The sequence below is a fragment of the Hemitrygon akajei genome, chromosome 16 (genome assembly GCF_048418815.1).
Source record: "Hemitrygon akajei chromosome 16, sHemAka1.3, whole genome shotgun sequence".
Lineage (NCBI taxonomy): Eukaryota > Metazoa > Chordata > Chondrichthyes > Myliobatiformes > Dasyatidae > Hemitrygon > Hemitrygon akajei.
This window is the reverse complement of record NC_133139.1, coordinates 91,504,384-91,530,822: the sequence shown is the minus strand read 5'-3', so window position 1 is coordinate 91,530,822 and position 26,439 is coordinate 91,504,384. Positions and strand designations below refer to the sequence as shown.

Here is a 26,439-nt window from a genome sequence, read left to right as displayed (position 1 = left end):
TTGAGAACTCTGTAGGGGCAAATTTCTGTTACCCAGACAATCATGACGCAGGGTTCACCTACACTGGAACACAAAGGGTCTGGAGCAGACAGAGCAATTAAAGAAATTAGTATGAGCTGTGTAACTAAAACTGGAAATGCATTTCAGTACTGACAAGTCCCAAGGACCTGATAATGTACATCCCAAAGTTTTGAAAGAGATATTTGTGAATAGACAGGTTAGCATCTTGCAAAATTCCATTGAGCCTGGCAAGTTTCAGCCAGGCTCGAGGATGGCAAACGTGACTCCAGTTCTGGATTTTTCCTCAGTGTTTTCTTCCAAAGCCTTCCCCATGAGTAGGTACAGCTGCAAGGCAGTAGAGGTTTGAGATCAGAGTTTTCTTTCTCCCAGATGAGCTGCCAACCACGGCTGATGAGGTCCATCTGCCTGAAGTAACTGGATTGTAAGTAACCCCCTTTACCCCTTCTCTGTCAGTAGAAATGGATCAGCCAGGCTAGTAGCTATGCCACATGTAAAGATCATGAGCAGACTTGGGTGTCAGAGGCTATTTGAGATCCACACCATTAACAGGTAGTTGTAGTTCATCCCCACTACCACCTCTGGCTTAACAACCAGGGAGAGAGATAGAAGAAAGGAACCTACTGACCTGTTATCCTGATACTGATATTTAGGGAAATTATGAAATCTGTTATAAGTGACATCTTATGATTAAACAATGAACATGGAGTTATCAAAAGGAAGTCATTCTTAACTAATGTATTTGAATTCTTTGAGGATGATCCTGGTGGAGTAAATGAGGGAGACAAGTGGAGACATTGTATTTTGATTTTCAGAACAAGAAATCATAGATGCTCAGGCTACAAGGAACTGAGAAGTTGTGTACTAGCACGGATGGAGAATTGATTAACTGATAGAATTGGAATAAATGGATCTTTCTTAGAGAACAGCCAATGAAGAATGCAGTGCTTTGCCTCCAACTAAAGTCTACAGCAATGGTTGTGTTCAAGAGACCAAATGTTACAGTTCCAAGTTTATTGAAGGCTCAGCACAAAGAGGGGATATGAACATTGCTGACAATGAACAGAGGATTCAAGGAGAAATGCACACAGTGACCACTTTATTAGGTAAACTTATACACCTGCTTGTTCATGCAAAGTATCTAATCAGGCAATCGTGAAAGCATGCAAACATGGACAAGAGGTTCAGTTGTGGTTCAGGTCAAACATCAGAATGGGGAAGAATTGTGATCTAAGTGACTTTGATTATGAAATGACTGTTCGTGCCAGACGGGGTGGTTTGAGTATCTCAGAAACTGCTGATCTCCTGGGAGTTTCTCACACAACAGTCTCTAGAGTTTACAGAGAATGGTGTGAAAACAAAATAAAATCTGGTGAGTGGTAGTTCTGTGGGGAAAGAGGCTTGTTAATGAGAGATCAGAGGAGAATGGTCTTCCTGTCAAGCTCGAATAACTACATGTTACAACAATAGTGTGTAGAAGAACATCTCCGAACACACAACACGTCAAACCTTGCAGTAAATGGGCTACAGTAGCAGAAGACAATGACCATACACTCAGTGATCACTTTATTAGGTACTGGAGATACCCAATAAAGTGGCCACTAAGAGTAGATAAGATGAGTACTGGGTGACAGTATGGAATGCTGTGTGAAAAGATGCAAGGTTATCACTATCCATAAAACAAAACAGAAATGGGGAGCACTTGTTAAGTGATGAGAAACTAGAAAATATTTCAATTCCATGGGAGTTAATCACATCAGTGAAAGTTAGCATGAAGGTACAGCAGGCCTTTAGGAAGTCAAGTAGTACTTGGCATCAGAATCTGTCTAAAAGTGTATGGATGTCCTGCTCCAGTTATGTGTGATTCCCATCACCCACACATACCATGTTCTCATTGCTACCATCAAGGAGGGGGTACAGGAGTCCGAAGGCATACACTCAGTGTGTTTCAGGAACAGCTTCTTCCCCTTCACCATCAGATTTCTGAATGGACAATGAACACTTGCTCAGTATTTTTCTGCACTACTTATTTAATTTATTTTTTAATATATCTTTCATACTGTAAAGGGAATAACCCTAGCTTTCTCAGCTTTTCCTTATAATATACACTCTCTGATCCAGGCAGCATCCTGGTGAATTTGCTTTGCACATTCTCTAAAGCTTCCACATCCTTTACATAATGAGGCGAACAGAGCTCCAACCGTGATTTGATCTCCATTTTCTTGGATATGTTGGAGTAGCAGATTATATATTTGAAACATATAGGATTCTTAACAAAGTTCAACAGAGTAGACACATGATGATTATTTGCCCTCCTAGAACTAGGAAACATTGTTTCAAATAGGAAATATGTGGTTTAGAATTCAGATGGCAAGTTTCTTCAGTTAAAAGTTGGTGAATCTTTGGAATTCTGTACTCGAGAGAAGTAGTGATATACAGTCATCGATTTTTTTTCAAAACTGAAATGGTCAGATCACTGGATTTGGAAAGAATTTGTGCAAACAGAGATAAGGCATGAATATAATGGTGTGATCTGGCCATAGATGTATTGAACGATGCAGCAGACACATAAAGAGCTGAATATCCTACCCCTACTCCTATTCTTTGGAAAGTCCTGAAATTGTAAAGCTAATAGAGGCATTGCTGCCTTTACTTTGATTTTATTCCTTTCAAAGCACAGAAGGCTCCCAGCCTGGGTCCCTGGAACAACCCACACTTTATTGCTGCCACATCCCCTCCACAACTCCTGGGGAGTTGGCCGGCAAACGGCTCGTTGGGATCATCCCACACATAAATTAACATTCAGAGTGAGGGTCAAATCCAAGGATTTCTGGCACAGAGATACTAAGCTGTTTCCATTAGGAGTCCCTGAGAAATAGGAGGATCTGCGGGCTCTCCTCCGCAGCTGATGCACAGACGCTGCTAATTAATTTATTAAGATCGAGATTAGCTCTATCTGTAACACGTACATTGTAACATTGAAACCCTCAGTGATCAGTGTCTCTTTGTGTCAGCAACCAATATAGTCCGAGGAAATGCTGGGGGCAGCTAGCAAATGTTACCAAGCCTTCAGCACCAAGGTAGTAAGACTATAACTTACTAACCCTAGCCTATACGTCTTCGGAATGTGGGAAGAAACCCAGCACTGGCAAGAAACCCACACAGTCATAGGGAGAAGGTAGTAACTGCTTATAGACAGCAGCAGAATTGAACCTGGGTTATTAGCGCTGTAAAGCATTACTCTGACCACCATGCTACTGTGCTGCCCTGCCAAGAACACATTGGCAGATGCAGCCGTCCATTGTGCTTGCTGTTTTGCTGTGCTGTGGAGTAAGACCATATTTAAACTGCACATAGGAACATAGGTATGGCATCTTTTACCGTCTCAGGTCAACGTGAAGTGATCAACAATCAATCAGTAATTCCGGTTGCCACAGGCTCACTGTTGTAATGTAGGAAATGAGGCTGTTAGTTTGCATTCAGCAAGTTCCCAAAATCTTCATCAGGTTATTGTCCACGTAATGAGTTTTAGTGATTATGTTATGATATAAATGTAACCAGAAGGAGACCATCATTCTCAGCAAAATAGAACCTTGTGATCTTTAACTCCTCGTGAGTGGGCAGACATCTGGTCCAAATTGACAGTGCTGAGCCCTTACATTCCTGCACTGGGTAGTTGGAGATATCTTTGTGTTCAAAGCTCTGGAGTAAGACTTGAACCCTTGACATAAGACATAGCAACAGATGGCAGTCAATGAAATAACTCAGACAGAGGAAACATCATTATATCTTACTCCATAAGAATTTTGTGGAAGAAAATGCTGAAAATATTCAAGTTGGACGGCATCATCTCTGAGAGAGAAATAGAGATAATGTCATAGAGAAATGCATCGCAGATACAGGACTTCCCACTCACTCAGACCACTCTACTATCAAGCACTTACTCACACTCATCTACAAGGGTTCCACTTATTCCAGAGTAGACTGGTTATCCTAGTGTTATGTCGGAATATTATGACGTAGTGAGTTATTATTCTGGTGCATTTTGATTACTTCAGTATTGTCCTATTTTCTATTGTTGTGTCTGGTTATCATAGCAAGTTCTGGATATCATGATACATGTGCGGTCTGCTTAATGGGATGTGTGGTTATCCTAATAACATAAATATATTCTTGTTTGGTCTGCCTGTCTTAACCCAGGCAACCTGTTCATATTCTGTACCTTCACAGTATAGTCCGGGTCAATTTTGACCTGGCCCAAGAATCCCCTCATAACAAGTGTCTATACCAAATTTTGAACCACAGATCTATTTAGAATGTATAAATAGCCTACCTGACATTAATAAATGGATGATTAATCCTTAATTAATGTTTCAGAGATCTAAAATCCATTTCAATAGATACGGGTCAAATTTGACCCCGAACAGCCTCAATGTACAAAAATTTGTAGCACCTGTACAAAAGTATAAACATTTTAAATATTTTCATTTTTGCACATTTTGCGTCACTTTAGGAAAAGTCATCAAATTTCAGCTAAAAAAAGGCACTTAGAGTGTTTTTAATGCTGTCAAATGTCAAAACAGGTAAGATTTGACCCAAGCAGTATGTAAGTGTTAATATAATACCTAGTTCATCTGACTGTCCTGGTATAAACTTATTGCCTTGGTATGGTGTCTGATTATCTCAGCGTGGTTTAGTATGTTTCTGTGACCTTAACTTAATGCCGAAAGTACCAATTCAATATCCCGATATTGCTCTATGTTTGGTAATTTTATAAAGGTTCATTATCCATGTATAGTCTCAAATACTTAACTTGGTTATCCTACAGTGCATTCTGCAATCTGCTTTAACCAATGTATTCGCTTCCTGTTCCTGTAGTGCACTGATTTGGGTTTGCCAAGTGAAGGCTTTGGTGCAAGGCAATTGGCCTGCATTTGGCAGAGGGTAACTGATGCTGCAATCTGCTTCTTGTCTGGCAGGAACTAAAGGACATGATGAACGAATTGCTGCCTCTGATCCCAGTCCTCGATCAATACAAATCTGACGCACGATTGATTCTCAAGTTGAAAGAGGAGGTTCGGAACCTGTCAGTGGTGCTGCTGGGAATCCAGGAAGAGATGGGCGCCTACGACTATGATGAGCTGCAGCACAGAGTCATGCTTCTTGAGCAGAGGCTACACGCATGCATGCAGAAACTGGGTAACAGCTTTCTTACTAACGTCTTATCCGACTCTTATATAATGGTGGGCTGGCCTTACTTTTCAGAAGGAGGCCATTCAGCTCACTGTGTCCCTTACAGCCTCCAGCAGAGAAGCTCATCTGACCCATTATTCCCCCAACTTTATCTGTAGTCTGCTAACCTATTCTTTCTCATGTGTCCATTACTTCCCCTTTGCTTCTTCTTGCCACTTATCTACACCGAGATAACAAAGTAAAATGCCACATCTGTCAGAGAGAACATAAAACATAGAGCATTACAGCACGTACAGACCCTTCAACCCATGATGTTGTGACAACTTGTAAACCTACTTTGAGCAATCTAATGCTTCCCTCCTCCATAACCCTGCATTGTGTCTATCTCAGAGTTTCTTAAGTGCTCCTATTGCATCTGCCCCTGCCATCAACACTGGCAGGGCATTCTCCACACCCACCACTGTCTGTGTGAGAAACCTTCCTCTGACATCCCTCCTGTACTTTCCTCCAATCACCTTAAAACTATGTCCCCTTGTATCAGCCATTTCTGCCCAGGGAAAAGTCTCTGGGTGTCCACTAGATTTATATCTCATCAAAAACCCTTGCTCACTCAACCTATCCTCATAGGACATGCTCTCTAACCCAGGCAAAATACTGGTAAATCTCCTCTGCAGCCTTTCTAATGTCTCCACTTCCTTCTTATAATGAAGTGACTGGAATTGAACACAATATTCCAAGTGTGATCTAACTAGGATTTTATGCAGTAAAGCTGTAACATGTTAACTTCAGACCATGTCATAGTTTAGCAAGGATGAGGCCCTTCAGGCCACCAAATCGATTCTGACCATCAATCATCCTCCTTAGACTTACTCTAGTCCCCAGATGTGACCACTCACCCATGCTAGGGGACAATATGCAATATCAATGGACATGCCAGCCCGCATATCTTTGGGCCATTGGAGGAGATCAGAGCACCTGGAAGATGTTCACTTGTCACAAGGAGAACATATAAGCTCTTCACCTATAGCATCAGAGGTCTCTCTGGAGTAGTGAGAAAGCAGCCCTACTCACTGCATGACTTTGCCATCGGTCTCATGAAAGAGGATATGAATGGGACAGAAATCCAGCAGCTCCCCTTCCTCTCATTTCCCTCCTTCTTTCTGAGGCTCCCCACCCAAGTAGAATTTCATGCAACCCATTCCACTGAGGATTTCCCACTGTCTCCCCCTTTCATCTCTCCAGGTTGTGGGAAGCTAACAGGCATCAGTAACCCCTCCACCGTCCGAGCATCAGGCTCCCGGTTTGGTGCGTGGATGACCGACACTCTGGCTTCCAGTGCAGAGAATCGGGTAGGTAGACGGCAGGATGAAGGGGTATGGAAGGGCATTGCCAGGTAATATTGGGGGGGGGGGTATTTTCAGGTCTCTACATGTAAGTGTTCTGCCTTGAAGTGGCATGTTCACCTGTTAAATTCCTGGCTAAGACGCAGCAGGAGTTCCAACACCAATAGACTGATGTGAAGAGTAACAATGTGAGGGGAAAGAGAAGGGAGAAGTTTCATCAGTACTACACCAGACGGGTATCTTTTCACTCAGAGTATGGTCCATTTATGGAATGAGCAGCCAGAGGAAGTGGCTGAGGTGGGAAAATTAATATTTAAAAGATATTTGGACAGGTAAGTGGGTGGGAAATGTTCAGAGGGAGAGGGACTAAACACAAGCAGATGAGATTGGATTTGATTGATTTATTTATTTATTGAGATACATTGCAGGACAGGCCTTTCCAGCCTTTGAGCCATGCCACCCAGCAATCCCCTGATTTAATCCTAGCCTAATCACAGGATAAATTACCATGACCAGTTAATCTACCATCAGATATATCTTTGGACTGTAGGAGGAAACCAGAGTACCTGGAGGAAACCCACGTGGTCACGGAGAGAACATGCAAACTCCTTACATGCAGAGGTGGGAATTGAACCTGGGTCACCTGTACTGTAAAGGATTGTGCTAAGTATTATGCTGCTGTACCATGGAGGGTGGCCAGCAGGTGATGGAGGGTAGAGGATAGGTGGTAGATGCTGGTTATTGGAGGGTGGATACAATGATTCCATGAATCTTAGTTAGTTTCAGATTCAGAGAGTCAGAGATAGAGTTGTTATTGGGCCAAGTTGCAAATCCAGTGCAGTCTGGCCCAACAATAACTTGCTGTTATTGGAGACAGTTACACTGGAGTGACACACACTGCCCTGAATTGTCACCTGTAATTTATGACCTGCCTAAAGTATGCACGCCTGATTCAGATGGCTGAACTTGCTGGCTCTTTGCCTACACTCTTCCATCAGCAGAACATACTGTTCCCCATCTACCTCAACAGTTCCCCTTAATGACCGGGTATCATCCAGTCTTCCATGCCAAATACTATCCTTAAAGTATCTAAACTCAGGCACTAAGCATTGGAGCAGAAGAAGCTATTTCGTCCCTAATGCAGACAATATTTTATTTAATTTTATCTATCTGCCTTGGTTTTGTAACTTTTATTATCTAATGCTAAAAACCATGGATAAATATAATGAGACCATCAGACAAGAAGGCAGAATAAGGCCATTTGGCCCATTGAGTCAGCTCTACCATTTGATCATAACTGATTTACTTTCCTTCTCAACCTGCCTTCCTGTCAGCCTGTCTCATGCCCGTACTAATTAAGAATCTATCAGCCTTCGCTGTAAATATACTCATGACTTGGTCTGTACTGCCTGTGGCGATGAATCCCACAGATTCACCACCCTCTGGCAAAAGAAATTTCTTCTCATCTCCATTCTAAAGGGACAGCTTTCTATTCTGAGGCTGTGCCTGAGACCTGAAGTTTCTTCACCCCTGCAGATTCTCATCAAATTAAACTATTTTATACTGGACTGCATATTAATCTTTTGGTGTTAGAAGTGTCATTTATAATTGTGGAGCAGCCAAACACATCTATTATTCATTATCTTTCAAGATAGTTTCCTTGGCAGCGAATACATTTAACATTCATGGCAAACTCCTAGGTAATTAATTTGGCCATTACTCAGGACACTGAGACGGATCACGTTATAACTAAGGGATTAATGGATTGTTTTTACATATTGTACATTGGTGATTATAATGGTGAATGATGCTGCTGATGCTAAGTCATTCACTAATTTAACCTTTCCCCCCTGACATTAATTAATTGTGCAATGTTTCAGTCATGTCAATGAACCAGACTGACTGGGACCTTTACAGTTGGAGGACGAGGTGGTGAAAGTTTGTGCACTAAGGGGATAATATTGGCCCTCCAGTGAGAAGTCTGGGGTTCAACAGATATTGAGACTGATACTTGTAGATATTTACTCTGTGGTGCAGAATGAAAAGTGATCTTACAAAAACATATCAGATGACAAATGACAGGTGGATGTTGAGATGTTTCCCCAGTAGGAGACTCCCAAATCAAAAGACATTCAAAGTAAATTTTATTATCAAAGAACACCCACACGCACACACACGCACGTCACCATATAGAACCCTGAGATCTATTTTCTTGCAGGCATTGACAATACAACAAGTGAAAATTATACACAAAGACTTACAATCAATGTATTAAAGAAGACAAACTGTGCAAATACTAATTCACAAATAATAATCAAGGCAAGTCAAGTTTATTGTCATTTAACTCTATGCATGTATACTGTCAAACAAGGTAATGTTTCTCCAAACCAGGGTGTAAAGCATAGTAGTACACATAACACACAGAACACATGATAACTTAGGAAAGTACAGATAGAATTTATGCATAAATAAACAAAGTAAGGTGCATAAATTAAATATTGTAAGGTACAGGCAACACACCTGTATGCTGGAGGAACTCAGCAGGCCAGGCAGCATCTATGGAGAAGAGTAGGAGTTGATGTTTTGGACCCAGACCCTTCATCAGGGTTGGAGTAAAAAGTTGAGAAGTTAGAGTAAGAAGGTGGGGGAGAGGAGGAAGAAGAACAAGGTGGTAGGTGACGGGTGAAACTGGGAGAGGGGGAGGGGTGAACTAAAGAGCTGGGCAGCTGATAGATGGAAGAGATAAAGGGTTGAAGAAGGGAGAATCTGATAGGAGAGGGTAGAAGACCGTGGAAGAAAGGGAAGGGGAGGAGCACCGGAGGGGGGTGATGGACAGGTAAGGATATAATGTGAGAGAGGGAAACGGGAAGTGGAATGCTGAAGGAGGGGCAATGATTACTGGAAGTTCGAGAAATCGATGTTCGTGCCATCAGGTTGGAGGCTACCCAGCTGGTATATAAGGTGTTGTTCCTCCAACCTGAGTGTGGCCCCATCGATACAGTAGAGGAGGCCATCGGCTGACATGTCGGACTGGGAATGGGAAGTAGAATTAAAGTGGGTGGCCACCAGGAGATCCCACTTTTTGTACCAGAGAGAGCATAGGTGAGACCTGATAACCTGATATAGGTTGGGAGACCAGTTCACCAAGGTGGGCTCCTATAGATCAGTGAGACCTGACACAGATTTGTAGATCACTTGTCCAAGTACCTACACTTCATCTGCCAGAAAAAGCAGGACCTCCCCCTTCACCATTCCCATTTCCCTCTCTCACCATATCTCCTTACCTGCCCAACACCTTCCTCTGATGCTCCACCCCCTTTGCTTTTCTCCATGGTCTTTTACTCTCCCCTATCGGATTCCCCCTTCTCCAGCCCTTTATTTCTTTCATCTATCAGCTTCCCAGTACATTACCTCACCCCTCCCCCCTCCCAATTTCACCTGTCATCTACCACCTTGCACTCCTTCCTTCACCCCCCCAACCTTCATGTTCTGACTTCTCTCTCCTCTTCCTTTCCAGTCCCGACGAAGGGCCTCGGCCCAAAATGTTGGCTGTTTCCTCTTTTCCACAGATGCTGACTGGCCTGCTGAGTTCCCCCAGCATTTTGAGTGTGTTGCTTGGATTTCCAACATCTATAGATTCTCTTGTCATTGTAAAGTGCAGAACAGATTAACCAGTGACACTTCGAATGCAATGTAGCCTAATGGCCTGAGGGAAGAAACTGTCTCTCATCCTGACTCTTCTTGCTTTTATGTATCAGAGTCTCCTGCAGGATGGTAGAAAGAGGGTGCTGGATGGATGGGCGGGATCTGTGTATGCAGCGCTCCTGATAAATGTTCCCAGTAGATGGTAGTGAGACCCCTACGATCCTCTCAGCCATTCTCACGATCCTTTGTAGGGACTTCGGGTCTGATGCTTGGCTGCTCCCATTCCAGATGGAGATGCAGCTTTTATTTATTTCTTGAGATAGAGCGTGGGGCCGGCCATTCCTGCCCTCGAGCCACGCTGCCCAGCAACCCCCCGATTTAATCAAGCCTTTCATGTGTCAATTTACAAAGACCAATTAACCTACCAACCGGTTCACCTTTGGAATGTTGGGGGGACCCGGAGCACCCGGACTAAATCCGTGCCGTCACTGGGAGAACGTACAAACTCCTTACAAGTAGGGCCAGGATGGATGGTGGGAAATGCTACTGTTAGATGGGATAAAATGCGAGGAAACTACATTAAGCATAAAAACTATGAAAAAAAATCTGCTGGATGATTCCAAATTTTAATATTTCTTTACAGTATAGGAGGCCACTCATCCCATTGTTTTGTGCCAGCCTAGTGTCATTCCAGCTACTTTTCCCTTTGATCTGTTCTCCCCGTATCCCCCTCAGTTCTGCACTAGAGACAATTTACAGTGATCAATCAACCCTACTAACTTGCACGTGTTTGGGATGAGGGAGGAACCCAGAGTACCTGGGAGGAAACCCATGTAGTTACAGGGAGCACGTGCAAACTCCACACAGAGAGCAGTGGCAGTCAGTGGGGCAGTAGTCCTACCAGCTGTGCCACAGCTCCAACCTTCAGGGATGAGGGTAAGCAATGCAGTTTCATTGGTACTGCTCTTCTTTCATTTGATGCTAGCTCTCCACATTGTATTTGTTTTATTTTCCCTTGTCGTAATTAACCCTCTACTGGCAATTCCTTCTGAATATTTAATCCCAAAATGGTGAGGGTGTGGTCATGAAAGAATAATCTCAGTTCCTGGTCCCTATCATCATCCTCTGAAGGTGAAAGTAGAGGTTACATGATCAGGGTTAATGGCTAGGGTCAGGAGATCAAGGCCAGGTGTTAGGCTTATTCCTTGTGGTCAGTGTGAGACCAGCCTTTACACTGAATATGGATTCGAGAGTGCTAGAACAAACAATCTGCTGGAAAAAACTCAGCAGGTTGAGCAGCATCTGTGGGGGCAAAAGAGTTCTGATGCAGGGTTCTGACTCGAAATATGGACTATTTCTGCCCTCCCACCGATGTGGCTTGACATGCTGAGTCGCTTCAGCAGATTGTTTGATCACAGTGCAGCAAATGTGTTTGGCTCCTCCAGAAGTTCAAATCATTCGCGTTAGATTCAAAAGTTAACGTGCAACCTAGTGTAAATAATATTATTTTCTGAGAGTTTACACAGGCGAAGGGGCTTGAGATATTGTAGAACCTTCTACTGATGTAAACCCTCCTCTGGAAGTGAGAACCCATTGATCACCTGTGATACGTTGGCAGCTTTACTTCCATCTCTTCACAATCAGGTCACAAATGGAAGCAACTTGATGCCTATTTGCAAAGGATAGTTAGCCGGCTGGAGATCAGTTCACAGAGCAGAACCCACTACACTCTTTAAAGACAATGTAAACACAATGTCTGACTGGTAGCATAAAATATTAGTAAATGTATCTTAAGCTGCCATTCACTTGGATCTTAAAAGCAAAGGCATGTTGAGCTGATTAGTCACACCGGTGTCTGATTAAGCATCAAAATCAGCTTGGGGAATTAATTAAAGCTTGTTCTTGAACACAGTGTGATATATCACAGTGAAACAGAAGGGCTTTGAATCTCCATAGGCTTGGTCTGAAAGCGTTTGTTGTTTACATTCATGATCTGAGCAACCAAGCTACTTTGCAAGTTTAGAACAATCATCAGGTTGTTAATTGGATTCAGCAGGGAACACCAGCTTTGACCAAAGAATACTGTAAAACAAGGAAGGGGTGGGGGGTGCTATTATTGTTTTCCTCGTGCCCACAGAGAAAAGGAGGCACTAGTCTCTGTTACAGGAACAGTCTATGGATAATGGTAGATACATGCACATCAGCATGAGATGGTCAGCACTGTTGAACCACTTTTGCAAAACGTTACTCCAAACAGATCCACACAGTCGCTAACAAATCCACACTCACTAACAGATCCACACACTCGCTAACAGATCCACACTCACCAACAGATCCACGCTCGCTAACAGATCCACATACTCACTAACAGATCCACACTCACTAACAGATCCACACACTCACCAACAGATCCACACTCACTAACAGATCCACACACTCGCTAACAGATCCATACACTCACTAACAGATCCACACTCACTAACAGATCCACACACTCACCAACAGATCCACACTCACTAACAGATCCACACTCGCTAACAGATCCACACACTCACTAACAGGTCCACACACTCACTAACAGATCCACATACTCACTAACAGGTCCACACTCACTAACAGATCCACACACTCGCTAACAGATCCACACTCGCTAACAGATCCACACTCTCGCTAACAGATCCACACACTCACCAACAGATCCACACTCACTAACAGGTCCACACTCACTAACAGATCCACACACTCACCAACAGATCCACACTCACTAACAGATCCACACACTCGCTAACAGATCCACACTCGCTAACAGATCCACACACTCACTAACAGATCCACACTCACTAACAGATCCACACTCGCTAACAGATCCACACACTCACTAACAGATCCACACTCACTAACAGATCCACACACTCACTAACAGATCCACACTTGCTAACAGATCCACACACTCGCTAACAGATCCACACTCACTAACAGATCCACACACTCACTAACAGATCCACACTCACTAACAGATCCACACACTCGCTAACAGATCCACACTCGCTAACAGATCCACACACTCACTAACAGATCCACACACTCACTAACAGATCCACACTCACTAACAGATCCACACACTCACTAACAGATCCACACTCACTAACAGATCCACACACTCACTAACAGATCCACACTCGCTAACAGATCCACACACTCGCTAACAGATCCACACTCACTAACAGATCCACACACTCGCTAACAGATCCACACTCGCTAACAGATCCACACACTCACTAATAGATCCACACACTCGCTAACAGATCCACACACTCACTAACAGATCCACACACTCACTAATAGATCCACACACTCGCTAACAGATCCATACACTCACTAACAGATCCACACTCGCTAACAGATCCACACACTCACTAACAGATCCACACTCACTAACAGATCCATACACTCACTAACAGATCCACACTCACTAACAGATCCACACATTCACCAACAGATCCACACTCACTAACAGATCCACACACTTGTTAACAGATCCACACTCACTAATAGATCCACACACTCGCTAACAGATCCATACACTCACTAACAGATCCACACTCGCTAACAGATCCACACACTCACTAACAGATCCACACTCACTAACAGATCCATACACTCCCTAACAGATCCACACACTCACTAACAGATCCATACACTCCCTAACAGATCCATACACTCACTAACAGATCCACACTCACTAACAGATCCACACACTCACTAACAGATCCACACTCACTAACAGATCCATACACTCACTAACAGATCCACACTCACTAACAGATCCACACATTCACCAACAGATCCACACTCACTAACAGATCCACACACTTGTTAACAGATCCACACTCACTAATAGATCCACACACTCGCTAACAGATCCATACACTCACTAACAGATCCACACTCGCTAACAGATCCACACACTCACTAACAGATCCACACTCACTAACAGATCCATACACTCCCTAACAGATCCACACACTCACTAACAGATCCATACACTCCCTAACAGATCCATACACTCACTAACAGATCCACACTCACTAACAGATCCACACACTCACCAACAGATCCACACTCACTAACAGATCCACACACTTGCTAACAGATCCACACTCACTAACAGATCCACACACTCGCTAACAGATCCACACTCGCTAACAGATCCACACACTCACTAACAGATCCACACTCACTAACAGATCCACACTCGCTAACAGATCCACACACTCACTAACAGATCCACACTCACTAACAGATCCACACACTCACTAACAGATCCAAACTCGCTAACAGATCCACACACTCGCTAACAGATCCACACTCACTAACAGATCCACACACTCGCTAACAGATCCACACTCGCTAACAGATCCACACTCACTAGCAGATACACAGACGCTAACAGATCCACACACTCACTAACAGATCCACACTCACTAACAGATCCACACACTCACTAATAGATCCACACACTCGCTAACAGATCCATACACTCACTAACAGATCCACACTCACTAACAGATCCACACTTACTAACAGATCCACGCACACACATACTGAGTGCACATGAACATTCTTGACCTCCAGTGCTGTCTGTATGGAATTGATAGTTGAATTTGGGCATTCCACTTGTTAGGTTAATTGTCCTCTATAAAAAGCCCCCGTTGTCATTGGGTGGTGGAATCTGAGGAGGCAAACAAAATAGGTAACAACAATATCATGGGAGACTGCGAGTTAGGCTAGAGTTTACTTGGGGAATTGCTAAGCAACACGGATCGAAGGGCCAGAAGGACCTGTCCATGCTGTATTTCAATAAATCAATGTATTATCAGAGTACATTTATGTTGCTAAGATTCATTTTCTTGTGAATATTCACAGTAACAATAGAATCGATAAAAAACTACACACAATCAAACACAGGCAAACAAACAAATTGTTCAAATACGAAATAGAAAAAATCAAATAATAATAATAAATAAATAAGTACTATATGTTGAGAGCATTGAGAGTTGTAGAGTCCTTCAAATAAATTCATAGTTTATCAAATCAGTTCAATGATGAGGTGAATTAAATTATCCAGTCAGGTGGTTGTAGGGTAATAACTGTCCCTGAACCTGGTGGTGTGGGACACAAGACTCCTGAAAATCCTCCCCAGTGACAGCAGTGAGAAGAGAACATGGCCTGGATTGAATGAGTCCTCGGAGCTGATGATCCTGAATGATGGAGGTGGCGATACTTAATTCTGATCACTTTGATAAGTGGAAAGGAGAGTTCTAGGAATTGTCTCTCCCCATTAGTGCTGCAGGAATTATCATCCCATGGAGATTCAGAGCAGGGTCATTGGCTTCAGTTAATTGTAGGTGTAGCAGAACGAGTCAAAGAAAAGTTGATGGAATTGTAAAGGAGAAGAAGTTGTAGGGACTCTTCTGCCTCATATCTCCAGTGATCCTGGTTCAGCCCTGACCTCTGGTGCTGTCTATGAGGAGTTTGCACATTCTTCCTGTGTGTCTGTTCCTTCAAGGTCCCAAAGACATATTGGAGGCTTACTCAGTGACTGTAAATTGCTCATAGAATAGTTGGGGGTTGGGAGAATCAGGTGACATTATTGGGCATGGGAGAGGGAAACATTTACAGGGAAATAAATGGGAAAAATGAGACTTGTGGGGTTCCTCTGAGAGATGGTAACGATTTGATAGGCCAAAGAGCCTCCTGTGTTAAATAATATTGCTGATGCAGAAGCACAGGTAGTAGAGCTGCAGCCTTGCACTGCCAAAGCCAGGTTCAGTGCTGAACCCTGGTGGCGTTGTGTTGAGTTTGCATGTTTGCATGTCACCACATTGATTTCCTCAGGAGCTCTAGTCTTTTCTCACCGAAAGCCAACCAATTTGGTAAAATGGCCACTGTAAATTGCCCCTACTGTATAGGTGAGAGGTTGATGATGGGAATGTAGGGCAATAATAAATGGGATTAATGTAAATGAGTGTGTGATGGTTGGCACAGACTCGGAGGGCCAAAGGGACAATTCCCATACTGTATGCCTCTGTCAGCATGACTATGACAGGGTGATGAACCAGAACCATGGATAGCAGAGAATGTTTCAGCGAGTGTAGAATGTGGAGATGAGGGATTCCACACCCTGTGGCTGAGTCCTAATCAAACAAGGAGGAATGGACTGTTTCAATAGCTTTTCATAAGGTTGACAAGATGTGGATCAATATTAAAGACAATATTGACTTTTTAATGAGTTTGACCCAGATTATCCTGTCAATTTTTGTTTAAAGAGAAGCAAGTCTAAGACTTCCATACATGCAGCATCATATGAACAATTTAAAAAAAAATCTTATTTGTCTTTTATAAGCATCATTTTTTAATGTGTTTCCAATCTACATTCCTCCTTAATTGGCTTGTTTCAGAATTAACCTCATCACTCTCAAACTTAATGTTATATTGTTATTATGAAGGCTCTTCAGAGTCAGAATCAGGTTTAATATCACCAGTATATGTTGTAAAATGTGTTGTCTTTGCGGCAGCGGTACATTGCAAAGCACAATAATAGAAAAAATGTGTATTACAGCATTCAGAAATCAGTTAGCAGAGGGGAAGATGTTCCTCAATCACTGAGTGTGTGCCTACAGGCTTCTGTACTCCTGCCTGATGGTGCAATTAGAAGAGGGCATGACCTGGGTGATGGGGCTCCTGAATGATGGATGCTGCATGTTGAGTCACCCATCCTTGAAGATATCTTGGATACTCTGGAGGCCATTACCCATGATGGAGCTGAGTTTACAAGGTTACAGCTTATTTCAATCCTGTGCAACAGCCCACCAGATGGTGATCCAGGCAATTAGAATGCTCGCCACGGCACATCTGTAGAAATTTGCGAGTTTCTTTGGTGACATACCAAACCTCCTCAAACTCCTGATGAAATATAGTTGCTGATATGCCTTTGTTTGTGGCTCAGCATAGGTCATCAGAGATGTTGACACCTAAGAATTTGCTCACCTTTTCCACGTCTGATCCTTTAATGAGTTCTGGTGTGTGTTCCCTTGTCTTACTCTATTTGATGTTCACAATCAGTTCTTTGGTCTTACCAATGTTGAGTGCAAGGTTGTTGCTGCAACACCAAAACTCCATAAACCATAAGTTATAGGTGCAGAATCAGGCCATTTGGCCCATTGAGTCTGCTCTGCTCTTTCATTCTGGCTGAATCAATTTTCCTCTCAGCCCCAATCTCCTGCCTTCTCTCCAAAGCTCTTCATGCCCTGACCAATTAAGAATCTATGCCTTAAATGTACATACAGTCTTGGCCTCTACAGCTGCCTGTGGCAATGAATTCCATAGGTTCACCACTCTCTGGCTAAAGAAATTCCTCCTCATCTCTATTATAAAAGGATACCCTCTATTCTGAGGCTGTGTCCTCTGGTCTTAGACTCTCGCACCATAGGAAACATCCTCTCCACATACACTCTATCAAGGCCTTTCACAATTTGAAAGGTTTCAATGAGGTCACACCCTTATTCCTCTGAATTCCAGTAACAGGCCCAGAGCCATCAAACGCTCTTCATATGACAAGCCATTCAAACATGCAGTCATTTTCGTGAACCTCCTTTGAACCCTCTCCAGTTTCAGCTCATCCTTTCTAAGATAAGGGGCCCAAACCTGCTCACAATACTCCAAGTGAGGTTTCAACAGTGCTTTATAAAGTTTCAACATTACATTGTTGTTTTTATATTCTAGTCGTCTTGACATGAATGCTAACATTACATTTACCTCCCTCACCACAGACTCAACCTGCAAATTAACCTTTAGGGAATCTTGTACAAGGTCTTCCAAGTCTCTTTGTATCTCAGTTTTTGTATTTTTTCTCCATTTAGAAAATAGTCAACCTTTTTATTTCTTTTACCAAAATGCAGGACCATACACTTACAAACACTGTATTCCATTTGCCATTTCTTTTCCCATTCTCCTAATCTGTCTAAGTCTTTCTGTAGCCTCTACATTTCCTTAAAAACTACCTGCTCCTCCACCTATCTTCATATCATCTGCAAACTTTGCAGCAAAGCCGTCAATTCCATCATCCAAATCATTGACTCATAATGTAAAAGAACCGGTCATAATATGGACCCCTGTGGAATACTCTCTCTAGAACACCATTCGAACAGCTGATCTACGTCGCTCCAGTACACCATCTGATATTCCGCCAACAATAGTTGTGTTGTCAGCAGATTTATAGATAGAATTTGAACTGTGACTAGCCACGCAGTTGTGGGGTGTAGAGAATGTAGAGCAGTGGGCTAAGCACACATCTCTGCGGTGTGTCAGAGTTGACTATCAGTGAGGTGGGGGTGTTATTTCCAATCCACACTGACTGTGGTCTCCTGGTGAGCGAGTTGAGGATCCAGTTGCAGAGGGAGGTACAGAGGCCCAAGTTCTAGAGATTTTCAACAGAACTGTAGGAATGATTGTGTTACACACTGAGCTGTAATTAATAAACAGCAGCCTGACATAAGATTTAGGATTGTCCAGATGATCCAAGGCCCCGTAAAGGGCCAATATGATCATATCTGCTGTAGATCTATTGTGGTGATAGGCAAAGTCCAGTGCATCCACATCCTTGCTGAGCAGGAGCTGATTCTAGTCATGACCAACCTCTCAAAGAATTCGATCTCTGTAGATGTGAGTGCTACTGGATGATAGCCAATAAGGTAGCTTACCCTACTTTTCTTGGGCATTGGTATGATCGTTGCCCTTTCGAAGGAAGTGGGAACTACCAGCTATAGTAATGAAAGATTGAAAATTTATCAGTCAGGATACATGCAAAAGTGCATCTGTAGAAGATTGTTAACAAGCTGAACTTCCTTATCCTAAGAAAGAAAAGATGCTAGTGTGCTTTCCTTATGATTGTATCTCTGTGCTGAGCTCAGGACAGATCATCCAATATGTTAACACCCAGAATTTAAAGCTGCTGAATCTCTGCATTGCCAATCCCACGAGTGAAATAAACTACCCCTGCAACTCATTAGTATTGGTTTATTATTGTCACATATAGCAAGAGATAGTGAAAACCTTTGTTTAGCAAGCTATCCATACAGAATATTTCAAGACGTCTGTACATTGCAGTAGTACGAGAAAAAAGCAGTAACAGACTGCAGAGTACAATTTTACAGTTACAGAGAGAGTGCAGATAGACAATAAAGTGTACGGACCACAATGAGGTAGATTCCTAGGTTAAGGCTTTACCTTCAACATATAAGAGCTCTTGTAACTTGTAAACAGGCATCAAATATCAGCATTCTTAGTGACATCCATATATTTCAATAAACTAATTAAAACAAGAAATTTGACATGGGGAGCATACTTTTTTGTTGATGTCTACTTTGCAGGATATGACCAATTGGAAGCTGGCCTGAAGCTGACTTGATTAGTCAGATCTATTAGTGGCATGGCAGTGCAGTAGCTGGCATATCTACAGTAGAAAGCTTAATCAGTAGAAAAGCAATCGAAGGGGAGCTGATAAACATGAAGGAGGTTATGTCGTAGTGGTCCAGAAGAATGGGGATGATGGGATTGCTCTGCTGAGAGCTAGCATGAGCCTGATGGGCTGAAAGCCCTTTTTCATGAGAAAGGAATGAAAGCATTTTAGCAGATGATTCAGGATGGTGTGATTCTGAATCCATCTCTCTGCCTGACTGAAAATTGAGCAGGGATATATGGATTCAAAATGCCAAAAGACAAATTTAGATTAGATATGAGGAGTTTGCACTGAGAATGATCGATGCAAGGAATAGATTTCCCATGGCAGTCTGGTAAGGATTAAGAAATAATTATTCAGAGCTGATGAAAGAGCCAAGGTGTGTTCCAGATAGATTAGTTCAGTGGATAGGAGTCTGCTGGTTAAGCTACCAACAGACTTCTCTTGTTTGCAAGGCATCCTTTTTTTTAATTACAAAATTCTTTATTACAAATATCGGTGCTATACAATATATCCTAAACAGTGGCAAACACAATTACTCCCACAATGGTTGATAGAGAATTTAGATTCAAGTAATTAACTAAATTTGAACATTGAACAAAAAGCTGGACTCAGTTGCAGTTGAGAGACAGCTGGATTCCTATGAAATACCTTTTGGTTCGTCAGGAAAGGAAATCTGTCATCCTCACCCAGAATGTTCAACGTGAGAGTGCAGGTTCACCAAAGTGGATTGATCAGCTGCTGTAAAATACCTCTAGCAGCAAGGGTGACATGCGGTGACTGGCTGTTCACTACCTCTTCAGTTCAAGAAAACAAAACAGTGAACAATACAGTATTTTGCCCATGATGTTGTACTCAAAGATCAATCTAACTGTTCCCTCCCACATAGCCCACCATAAGTGAAGCATTTGGGAATGAGCAATAAATGCTGGCATTGTCGGGGTTGGCACATCACATACACAAAGAAATACAGCAATATATCATTGCAGCAAGTGGCCTTCCTTGCATGTGGTGTCCTGGCTAACATACTGCAGAAGAATAGGAATCTTTTGAAATGTCAACGCCAGCCTCATCATCTTAGAGTCATAGAGCACAACAACACAGATACAGGCCCCTTGGCCCATCTAGTCCAGCCTGAATTATTATTCTGCCTAGTCACACCAACCCATACCTGGACCATAACCGTCCATATCCTCCACTGTATGTGCATATCCAAATTTATCTTAACTGTTGAAAATGAATTTCAGGGTTATATTCGGTGACATACAAATACTTCAATAATAAACTTACTTTGAACTTTGAAATTGAGCCATTACTTCCACTGGCAGCGTGTACCACACACTCACAACCCACTGAATAAAGAATTTCCCCTTCAGATTCCTCATAAATATTTCACCATTCACCCTTAATCTATTTCCTTTACTTCTAGTCTCATCCATCCTCAGTGGAAAAAGCCTACTTGCATTCGTCCTCTCTGTACCCATAATAATTGTATATTCCTCTCTCAAATGTCTCCTCATTCTCCTACACTCCTGGGAATAAATGCCTAACCTATTCTACCTTTCCCTGTAACTCAGGGCTTCCAGTCCCAGCAACCTCCTTGTAAATTTTCTCTGCACACTTTCAATCTTACTGACCTCTTTCCTGTAGGTAGGAGACCTAAACTGTACACAATACTCCAAATCATGGCTAGGAAGATAACTGAATTTAAGGAACTGGGTTCAGTTTTATTGAGCTGGTTTCTAACTGATGAATTATAAAGAAGAAACACTGCACTATATCTTTCACAGTCCCAGAACATCCCAAATTGTTTTACAGCTAATTAAAACTGTTTATTGTTAGGTTGTAAATTGGCATACTTACAGCTAATTTCCATACAGCAAACTATTACAAACTGTAATGCAATAGTAATCAGCTCATTTGTTTGAAGGAGAAATAAACTTTGCTTTGTGTGTTAATTCCTCTGCTTCTAAATAATGCTACAGAATATTTTCAAACTTCAAAATTCAAAGCAAATTTATTATCGAAGTACATATATGTTACCATATGCGACCTTGAGATTCATTTTCTTGCGGGCATGCACAGTAGAACAACGAAATTCAATAGAATCAATGGGAAACTCACACAAAGACTGACACACAACCAATGTGCGAAAGAAGACAAACTGTGCTCATTATATGACAGAGAAAACAAAACCTAGGTGTGATACCTTGTAGATGACCGTACCCCAGACAAAGCAGCACTCACTCAGCACCTCACTGGACAGGCAGGTCTGTGGAGTAGGACTGGAATCCATTATATTCTAGAACATAACACATTACAGCACAGTACCAGCCCCCCTTCGTCCCACGATGATGTGCCAAACTTTTAACCTACTCAATCTTTCCCTTTCCTCCTACATTTTTATATTGTCCATGTGCCTTTATAAGAGTTTCTTAAATCCCCTTATTGTATCTGCCTCTATCACCATCCTTGGCAGGGTGTTCCACACATCCATTACTCTCTGTGTAAATAACTTACCTCTAACATTCCTCCTATACTCTCCTCCAATCACTTTAAAATTCTGCCCTCTTGTATTAGCCATTTCTGCCCCAGGAAAAAGCTTCTGACTATCCACTCTATCAATGCCACTTATCGTCTTGTACACCTCTATCAGGTAACCTCTCATCCTCCTTCACTCTAAAGAGAAAAGCCCCAGCTTGCTCAACCAATCTTCATAAGACACATTCTGATTCAGAGAGGTAAACAATTTATAGCCAATGAGTTCCTGACCTCCAACAGACTTGCACACATGTAACACTGTGTGGAGTTTATTGGAGAGGGCTTTGCAATCTCATACAAGGTGTGGTGAGGATGCTCCTGGAGGACTGTGTACAGTTTTAGTCACCCTGGAAAGAGAGAAGGGAAGAATTAGGAGAACCCAAACATGACAAAACTTGCAGATGCTGGCAATCCAAAGCAACACACACAAAATGCTGGAGGAACTATGGAAAAAGAGTAAACAGTCGACATTTCGGGTCAAGACCCTTCATCAGGATTTAGGGGAATGTTGCCATGTCTTGAGGTCTTGGATTATAGGGAAAGGTTGGACATGCTTGAAGGCTGAGGGCTGACCTAATAGATGTGTAAAAAACATGAGGGACAGAGGGTGAATGTACGCAAAGTATTGTCAGAGAAAGGCAATCAAATTGAGTGAGAGGATGTGTTTAAGCTGAAAGGAGATACTGAATAGGGCAACTTCTTCATGCAGAGCAACACACACAAAACACTGGAGGAACTCAGCAGGTCAGGCAGCATCTAAGGAAATGAGTAGATAGTTGACTTTTCAGACTGAGACCCTGATTGAGGCAGGTATAATAACAACATTAAAAAGATACTTGGGCAGGTCCATGGATATGAAAGGTTTAGAGGGATATGGGACAAATGTGCCAATGGGACGAGCTGAAATGGGTGTCTTGGTTAGCATGAATGTTGGGGTGAATCGCTCCATGAACGTATGACTCTATAACCTCCCACAAACAGTGATGGGCTCCAAGGAGTGCCATCCTTACAGTGGTAAGAGACTCAAAGTAGTCATCATTATACACAATCAAAGTTAAAAAAAAAACACAAGCACTGTCAACACCAATTCATCGTAGTTGGTAACCAATCAGGAATCACCCTAGAAAAGTAATGCACAGGGAGGGTAAAATGTAATTCTCGGGAGGAAGCCCCTCAAGAATCTTGCCCTGAATATCTCACTCTAATCCAGTGTAAAGAGAGCATTGAACATCGAATGCTGAAACTTAAAGTGATCCAGTAGTGACATTGTCTTAGAAATCCAATGGTCCAATGGTGACAATATCTCACAGGGAAGCAGTGATGACAGTGATGCAGGGCTGAGTGTCTCACAGTGATCCAGTGCTGATAGTGTTCCTGCAGTGATTTAGAGCTAACAGAGTCACACAATAATCCAGTGCCAATAAAGTTGTACAAGCTAGCATCAGAAGTGTCTCAGGGTAATCCAGTGGTAGTGGTTTCACGGTGCTCCAGCACTTACAAGGTCATGCAGTGATCCAGTGCTCCCAGTGACCTGTTTTGGGCCCTCTTGCTCTCTGCTCTGCCTCTCCCTGATGTTGTGTGCCTTGTTAACCTGAACCATTTCTCCCCCCAGATATGGTCCATGGACGGCTACCTAAACGGCCGCATTGTCCACGAGTTCCGCTCCTTCAACGACTTTGCCAAGGGCCAGAATTTCGTCTTCTACCGCCTGCCCCACCCCTGGGCTGGCACGGGCCACGTGGTCTTCAACGGCTCCCTCTACTACAACAAGTACCAGAGCAACATCATCGTCAAGTACCACTTCCGCTCTCGCCGTGTGCTGGTCCAGCGGAGCCTGGATGGCGCCGGCTACAACAACACCTACCCCTATTCCTGGGGGGGCTTCTCCGACATCGACCTGATGGTGGATGAGAGTGGCCTCTGGTCCGTCTACACCACCAACCAGAATGCCGGCAACATCATCCTCAGCCGGCTGGATGCCGAGACACTGGAGATCCTTCAGAGCTGGGACACAGGCTACCCCAAGCGGAGCGCTGGCGAGTCATTTGTGATCTGTGGTACCCTCTACGTGACAAACTCACACCTTGCAGGGGCCAAGATCTATTTTGCCTACTACACTAACACATCGAGCTACGAGTACACCGACATACCTTTCCACAACCAGTACTCACACATATCCATGCTGGACTACAACCCCAGAGACCGCGCGCTATACACATGGAATAATGGCCACCAGGTTCTCTACAACGTCACGCTGTTCCATGTTGTAAAGACGTCAGGTGAATTGTAAAGTAATAGGACAATTCTTTTTACATTTAAAAGTATCATTTATTGAACAAAAGACTGTCTGGTGTGAGTGCGCATGGTTCTTTGTGTTACTGAACAATAAAGTTTAACTTTGAAATGGTTAAATTGGCTGGTATCTCATTGGAGGACTTCAGAGATAGATCCCAAGCAGGTTTAGTCCATCAGTGATTCCACTGTCTTTTGTTTTGACTTCCCCATTTCGATCTTTCTTTGATCTCACATACTGGGAGACTAGCAAACCAGAGCTACAGGGAAAGGTTAAATAGGTTAGGACTTTATTTCCTGGAATGTAGGAGAACAAGGGGAGATTTTAATGAAGTATACAAAATTATGCGGGATATGAGGAGGGTAAATACATGCAGGCTTTTTCTCCTGATGTTGCGTGAGAAGCAAAGGTGATGATCCTGAAAATGAAAGGGTTAATATATGAGGAGCATTTGATGGCTAGAAGGACGCCCCTTTAGAAATGAGATGAGGAAGGACTTCATTAGCCAAAGGATGGTGAATCTGTGGAATTCATTGCCAAGTCATTGGGTATATTCACAGTGGAGTTTGATAGATTTTTGATTAGTAAGGCCATCAAAGGTTATGAGAAGAAGGCAGGAAAATGAGGTTGTGCGGGATGATAAATCAGTTATGATAGAAAGGTGGAGCAGACTCAAAATTCCAAATGGCCTAACTCTGCTCCTATGTTTTATGGTCTTATGAACTAGAACTAGAGGTCATAGGTTTACCGTGAAAGATTCAAGATTCCCAATGGAGAGGAGAATCTACCAGTGGAAGTGGTAGATGCATCTTCAGCTGTAACATCTAAGAGATGTTTGGGTAAGTACCTGGATGTGACAGGTACTAAGGGCTATGCTCTGGGTGCGGAAAATTGGACTAGGCAGAAAACCAAGCCAATAGAACTATATGGACCAAGGAGTATGTTTCTGTGCTCTGTGAGTCACCTTCCAACCACATAACCTGTTGGAGATACAAAGCATACATGGACTTCCACCAGGGGTTCCCATCAAAGTCACAGCCCATTCCATCTTGGGAATATGTCCTTGGTCCTTCATCTTTAAACTCCAAGCCCAGTAGTAAATCCCAAACATGAGAAAATCTGCAGATGCTATAAATCCAAATCAACACACACAAAATGCTGGAGGAACCCAGAAGGCCAGGCAGTGTCTATGGAAATGACAAAACAGTCCACATTACGGGCCATGACCTCTCATCAGGACTCAAATGAGTAAACTTCGACTGTTTATTCATTTCCACAGAGGCTGCCTGACCTGCTGCGATCTTCCAGCATTCTGTGAGTGTAGCCCTGCCCATAGTGTTCACCTTCACTACACGGACTGCGTTTCAAGGAGGTGACTAGCTGCCATCTTCCCAGTATCAATAAGAGATGGAAAACGGAAAAGATTCTACAGTTGCTTCAATCCAGAGTAATGCACAAAATGCTGGAGGAACTTAGCAGGTTCATCAACCGCTATGGAAAAGCATAAAGAGTCGATATTTCATGTCAAGGCCCTTCATCGTGACTTGAATGGAAGGGGGAAGAAGCTGGCTCTTTATTTGTCCACTGTCCGTTCCTCTCCATTGATGCTGCCTGAGCAGCTGAGTTGCTTCAGCATTTTCCGTATGTTACTCGAGAGATGGGAAATAAGCATTGGTTTTAGTAATACCGTGAGTTACTTATTAATTAAACTCTTGTATCCCAATCAGTGTCTGAGTTCTGGTCACATGAAAGTTAGTGATTCTCTGCAAAGACCATGTGATAACGAATCAGAAAGGTCTCACAGGGATACCTGACGTTCAGTGTTGAACTACCAAGAATGAATTGAGGCCCTCTGTTGGTCAGGGTTGACCATGGATATTGTGTCC

At 42.9% G+C, this 26,439-nt stretch overlaps 1 protein-coding gene across 3 annotated transcripts in view; it reads left to right on the top strand.

The window, feature by feature from the left end:
• olfm2a (olfactomedin 2a) overlaps positions 1-24,672 on the top strand; it is a 632,982-nt gene extending 608,310 nt beyond the window's left edge. For all 3 annotated transcript variants that reach the window (XM_073069443.1, XM_073069444.1, XM_073069442.1), the window contains 3 exons: positions 4,998-5,217; positions 6,454-6,560; positions 23,873-24,672. In XM_073069443.1, the coding sequence (XP_072925544.1) occupies positions 4,998-5,217; positions 6,454-6,560; positions 23,873-24,550 (1,005 nt within the window). In that variant the 3' untranslated portion in view covers positions 24,551-24,672. The remainder of the gene's footprint in view (positions 1-4,997; positions 5,218-6,453; positions 6,561-23,872) is intronic.
• Positions 24,673-26,439: the final 1,767 nt, after the last annotated feature.